General features: G+C 39.5%; 1 protein-coding gene across 4 annotated transcripts in view; it reads right to left on the bottom strand.

The window, feature by feature from the left end:
* The window catches only part of LOC116696462 (stromal membrane-associated protein 1), a 226,517-nt gene extending 223,992 nt beyond the window's left edge, over positions 1-2,525 (bottom strand). For 2 of the 4 annotated variants that reach the window (XM_032527489.1, XM_032527492.1), the window contains exon 1: positions 2,207-2,524. In XM_032527489.1, coding sequence (XP_032383380.1) covers positions 2,207-2,324 — 118 coding nt within the window. In that variant the 5' untranslated portion in view covers positions 2,325-2,524. Of the gene's footprint in view, positions 1-2,206 lie in introns of all 4 variants that reach the window. The other 2 variants (XM_032527493.1, XM_032527491.1) reach the window with 2 other exon arrangements.
* Positions 2,526-6,242: the final 3,717 nt, after the last annotated feature.

The raw sequence follows: 6,242 nt of genomic DNA, 5'->3' as shown, positions 1-6,242 counted from the left end.
AAATAAAATGTATTATTATTATTATTATTACTGTCACAGAGAAGAGAAAACACTAGAAAATATTCACATTTAACAAGCTAGAATCAAAGAATTTTTTACTCAAACCGACTACTCAATTATCAAAACAGTTGCTGATTCATTTAAAAGATAACAACTAATTGATTAATCAATTAATAGTTGCAGATCTAGTATTTGGTCAAAAATATCTTTATTTTCAATTTTTTTCCATATCTCTCTATCGCTAGTTGAAAGATCTGTAAAAGGCTAAGTGGACTGTAGAGCTAAAGATCTTAATTTTATAACTAGGTTGTATATTATTTATGAAAATGTAATACTACTTACTATATTTAAAGATTATATTAAAAAGAAAAGACTTCTGGTCTGAAAGGGTTCTCCAACTCTATTCTACCAAACTGTGGGTCATTCATGTTTAGTGTAGGTGCATTTACCTCCCACTATGTGCCTGCTAGCAGCTACAACACCCAGCTAGGTCCATGAAACGTTATTTAGATAGGAAGGAAAAGGAAAGGAGTACAACTGATATTTAACCTGAACTGATCAAAGAAGCAGCCTCTGCAGCAGGAAGTGGAAAATCGTGACCAAAACTGATTCACTGGCTGAGGGAGGTCTGGTACTACAGATTACACTTGTCAAATGGCAAGGTGATGACGCAAAAACCTTTCATCTCAGTCATAGTGGTCCGGATGAGAGCCGTTCAAACACTAATTTAAAAGTCTGGGAATTCCAAGCTTCCATACAACTACATCAAGGCTTTTATTAAAAAAAAGTCACGATTCTGTGTCATTTTTTCTAAATCAATCGTGCAAAACATCGTTATGGTTTTTAATGCATTGTTACTACTGGGAATCCTCATGTAAAAGGCATGTCGATTTTAGGTAACATGTTATTGAAATGTACTGCTGTTTGACGGTTTGGATGTATGCCGAATTTAATACTGGGTCCTAAATATTTATAAGAACACTTCATTTTTTTTTGGAGTTTTGGGTGGTGGTTGCTCTGTATAAGGGCATCGCGAGTGAGATGTTGTCTGCAGCTGCAAACCAACTGTATCCGCTGCTGACGTGTTTTTCTGCGCGAGACATTCAGCGGGGAAACGACACTGTCACTGGTGTACTGCTTACACTGGAGCCGCACGTTTTCCGCTCATAAATTAACCAGTCAAGGACATGACATCGATACTATCGGGAGCTAAACCTGCGTCAAGCTAGCCGTTAAGAAACGGTACAAAACCGGAAATACAAGCCATCGGATTTCAAAACAAGAATTTTAAAAGGGGACAAATTTATTACAAATGACAAAAATGTAAACATGAAAAATACCAAAATATTAAAACCTCCTAAACAAAGAAGCCAATCAGCCTCCCATGTTCAGTGGTCAATTCAAATTCCAACATTGCTTATCCTATGCTTAACCTTAAGAAAAGTCTGGAGTGCTTGGAAGTTAAACTCAAATCACGTAGGTGCTCTTTGGAAAGGACTCAAAACTTTCTTCTTCTTTTTTTAAAAAGGCTTTTATTTAAATGGATTTTTCATATCATAATCTTGCATTAAAAGTAGAACTGGGCATCATCGGCCTTTGTCAGGCCTTCCTTTTTATCCCATTCTTTGTCAAGGATTCAGAGTACAATTAACATAACAGTTAAAAAAACGTAAACAATAAAACAAGTAGAACTTGTAACTTTTCATCTGACTTTCCAGAAAACCTTACAACAATATGTACTTCTTTTTATAAGTAACCTCCCACTGTAGCTAATTTATTGGGGGTATTTATTGCCTAAAATGTCATCCTCTCGTTTACTTTATAACCAAATAATGCAAGAGCTCTTTGGAGCTTTTATTTTGAAAATATTAAGCGGAAAATGTATTTTTTTGTGGTTACTTGCACATATGTATATCGCTCACTAGTATTTGTTTTGACTTAATTCTAGCTGGACAGGCAATACATCTGTTTATATTGTACAACATACATATATCTGAATTAATTCCCAGTAGTACATTACGTTGGCATTAGCAACTGACGTTAACGTTAGAAGGGACGTAATGTCCACGGTGACTCACATTTGAGTAACGTTAGCGTTAAAATATGTTGCTAGCTTTAGCAAGCCGTTTGCTGCCAAGTTTCCAAGTCGTCCATGTCTATACTCCATTTCTGACAATACGTTTAAAGGAAACATTGTCAGGCTTACCTTTTGCCTCACAGTCAGCACAGAACTTGTTGTGTTCTTCCCTCAGCAGTTTAGACAGAATGGCCTGATGCTGCTCATTCAATTTCTGGGCTTTTTCACGCTCCGACCGCGTCGTCATCTCGCTAAAGTTTGGGAGTTATTAGTCCTGCTTGTGTCAAGACGATGACAACCGCGAAGTCCTCAGTTCGTATTAAAGAGCGTGTGACATCCTCTTGTATCCGCACTGTACCGCTTGTGTTCAGCTAGCTTGCAACCTGCTAACAAGGTAATATGGATCCAAGGCAGCATCATCCCTGCTGCATTCAAGACTATCGGAATTTTTCGAATTCATAATTATTTTTACTATTAGTGCATGCAATACTGTTGTATTTAGGATTGTGTTATCACTCTCAGCCATAGCCCCTAGCTGAACTTATTTTTTGACAGATTCTGGGACTGTTAATGTTACAAAAATGCAGTTTTTTCTTATTGTAAGTGACTATAACCAATAACCTGGTGCAACTGACGCTTTGATACCTGATGCTAAAGTATCTTAAAACCAGCTTTCTATCACTGACCAAGTTTACATGCACATAATATTTCGGGTTTTGCCCTTTGCTGATGATAAAACAACACTTATTATATATATATATATATATATATATATATATACATAAACATATATACATATACATACACTTGATACACACTTGAGCAGGGGCGGTAAAACATGCACTTCAGCCCCGGGGGGCGTTTCCCATAACTATGGAGATTTGCTTTTTACTAACATAGTTGATAGCTTTTGGTTTTCCCAAAATACAAGTAGCCAGGTAAGATGTTTGCAACTATGACTTTGCATTAGGCCTAGTTCCAAACAATTGTGAGCTGTGTTGAATGTCCCGATTTGTGATTGTTTTTAGAGATTTTAGAAGTTGTATACCACTGGTACAGATTTTAAATTGTTGTTCAATTTTTCAGGTGCCATCCAGAAGTCACCGCCCGACGCCACAGAAGCTTCCATTGGTAGCCTGATGGCCAACCATTTGCGCGCTGCACCGGACAGAAGAGGGGGCACTGGGCGCCAGAAGGTTGGAGCTCATGTTCAGTGACTTAAGTACTGACCCAATACACAAGTTATCATTTCACTAAGAACAGTTAAAATTCCCGGATGTGATCTCGACACGCCCATTTTACCAAGGATACATCGGATGGTAACTTGTATGAACTTGGAAAGGCCAGTATCCCAGCAGTCAATTCGGGTTGGTTGGGGGATGGTTTCTGGTACACAGAAACAACAGAAGTGGTAAGTTTTTCACAATTTACGTCTATTATTAACTCAATAATTTCATTTTTAAGACGTTTTAAGGTGAGAAACCAACTGTGTAGATTTTGAATATAGGCTGTTTAATTGAAAACTGATGGTGAATTAAAAAAGCCTTCGGAGTTGGAAAGCTCCAAAATCCCCGGCAGGTGTAGCAAGCTCGCCAGCCGGGAATGACTCTCGCGAGCCGGTCCATCAGTCAGCTCACAGACCCCTCTTGCTCCACATTTAGACAGACCACTGCAGCAGCAACAATGGCAGAGGAAAGCCAGGTCCACAACTGTAAGATATTTAAAACAATTTTTACCGCTGTTATTCTGTCATTACATTCTGCGTTTTGTTCCGTGTATGGTTGGAATTGTTTTTGTTTTTATCAAGGGACAACTGAGGAACCCAGGGCATTGATTGAATGGCACAGTGCCAATGACCGCCTGTTTATTGGCAGGAGGAATTTTTGTAAAAGTGGATGGGAGTGAGTCTGCATAATAATAATAATAATTATCATTATTATTATTATTATTATTATATCATTAAAGATGCCATTTATGGCACTCAACGTCTCCTCTCTTCCAAAAATTCATGCAAGATTGTAAAAATCAATCACATCCTGCATAATTATGAATATTCCTGCAGGAGTTCTGCAGGACTTTTTTAAGGGCCTACATCAGATAAGATCAGTACTAAAGCATACAATAACCACAAAAGCACCAGGAAGTTTTGATGTAGTTGTGTTATGACAATGCATGTGAGTCGTGCAGGTATTAGTTAAGTGACAGGTATAAATGTAAGTTATTTTTTTTGGATACTCAGTAAATTACACCACGCTCAAATGTTATTATTTGTTGTAAGTGCTAGTAGTATTACTAATGTGGGTGAGGTTTTGTTTTCTGCCTTTGTCCAGTGTCTTCATAAGCAAGTCTGGCATGACTATAACACTCAAACAGGCCATGAAGAAATGGAATAATTTAAAAGAGAAATATAAGGTAACCTACCATTGTTTCAGTGGTGAAGTTGTAGGGCATGCTTGTAATTTAACATAGGATTAAGAAGTTCATACCGCTATGCAACTATTTGTATGTTTGTATAACTCTTTATAAACTAATAATGCAAATTAAATAATGTTAATTCATTAATGTTTATGTTTAGGAACTTAGGGATCCTCCCACAGGAAAAGGGGTGGAGGCAGGTGGGGTGACTGCAGCGACCTGGCAGTGTTACAGTCAGATGAATGCAGCACTCTAGGGGCAGCACTCAATAAGTCCGCCTCTGGTAGATGCTGCAAATCTGACAGCCACTACAGGTGGGGTTGTCACCTCCCCGTCCTCATCTCACAATGAGCAGGCCAACCCGCCACCAAAGAAGAGGGTCAGGGTCAGTGAGGCACTCCTGGAGTTCATGAAGGAGTAGGCAGAGAGGGAAGAGGCGAGAGAGCAGCAGGCAGTGGCGAGGGAAGAGGCGAGGGAGAGAGCAGCATCTGACAGGGCTGAGCGATACCTGTCTCTCTTTGAGAAACTAGTTCATAAATTATAAAATGTTCAACTGAAATGTATTATTTTAGTTCATACCTGTCTTTGGTAGTTTAGAAATTTGCTTTATTTACATTAAATAATAAAGTCATAATACTGACAAACTGAGATTCTGTCTTTACGGTAGAGACATTAACAGCAGTACATAGTGTGTCATGTCATTTAACGGAAGGGGACACTTTACAGTTCATAATGAGATGCTTCTTTCAAAGAAAAGTAGTTACTGTTAAGGGTTTATTTCCATTGCCAATCTATGAAGTCTGTATTGAAACTCAGTAATTTGCCCTTGTTACAAAACAATTTAACTTATAAAATTAAGAATGTAACTGATTGCAACAACGAAACTTTAATTTTACAGGATATAATAAAGTATTATGCTCTCTTTGGAAATGCAGGCAGCTCTCCTGGGGCAAACACCTGTGCAGCAAGTCTTGCACGAAGATGAATGGCGGAGAGTTCCTGATCACCTTGATCAGGAACATTACCCTGATGTTCCTGATGTTCTTCATCCTCCTCTTCCTCGTCCTCTTCCAGAATATTGCTTATATCGCCTGTCAACAGACAAAGGTTGTGGAGGATGCAGCATGCCAAGATGACTTTTGGGGCAAAAAGAGGCCGGATCTCCAATGCCCTCAGGAAAAATGCTGGCCAGCGGGTTTTAAGCATGCCAAAGCAGCACTCAATGATGCCCCTGGCCTTTGCATGGTGCTTGTTAAAGCGTGGTTGAACTTGGCCTTATGAATAAAAAAGAGGTTACATTAAATGTATGTAGTGTTTCGATAGCAAATAAACATTTGTAATATTTAGTTGTTTATTCTCACCTGCTACAGGCTGCCGGTATGGCGTCATGACAGTGACTGGATGTTGCAGGCATGGGTACCCCTCATCTCCAAGGAGAAAGAAGCCAGGTGGTGGATACAGAGACTCTTTTTACATCAGTGACCTCCGGAGGACAAGGGCATCATGGACTGACCCTGTGTTGCCGACGTTTGTGTCCAGGAATTTCCCTCTGCTGTCACACACCCCCTAAAGCATGTTCCCTCGGATCAGGGATGCTCCAAAATCCTGGTAGCAGCTGTCCCATGGTCCCGCTACACGTTCTGCGATGCCATGTTCATCTGCTACACTCTGCGGTGCCCAGCTCCGTCCTGCTGGGCCTTGTAATGCCGCACAGTGCCCTGCTATACCATGAACTACTACAAAGAACTGC

The sequence above is a fragment of the Etheostoma spectabile genome, chromosome 10, assembly GCF_008692095.1.
Source record: "Etheostoma spectabile isolate EspeVRDwgs_2016 chromosome 10, UIUC_Espe_1.0, whole genome shotgun sequence".
NCBI classification, from domain to species: Eukaryota; Metazoa; Chordata; class Actinopteri; order Perciformes; family Percidae; genus Etheostoma; species Etheostoma spectabile.
This window is presented reverse-complemented; position numbering and strand designations above follow the sequence as displayed.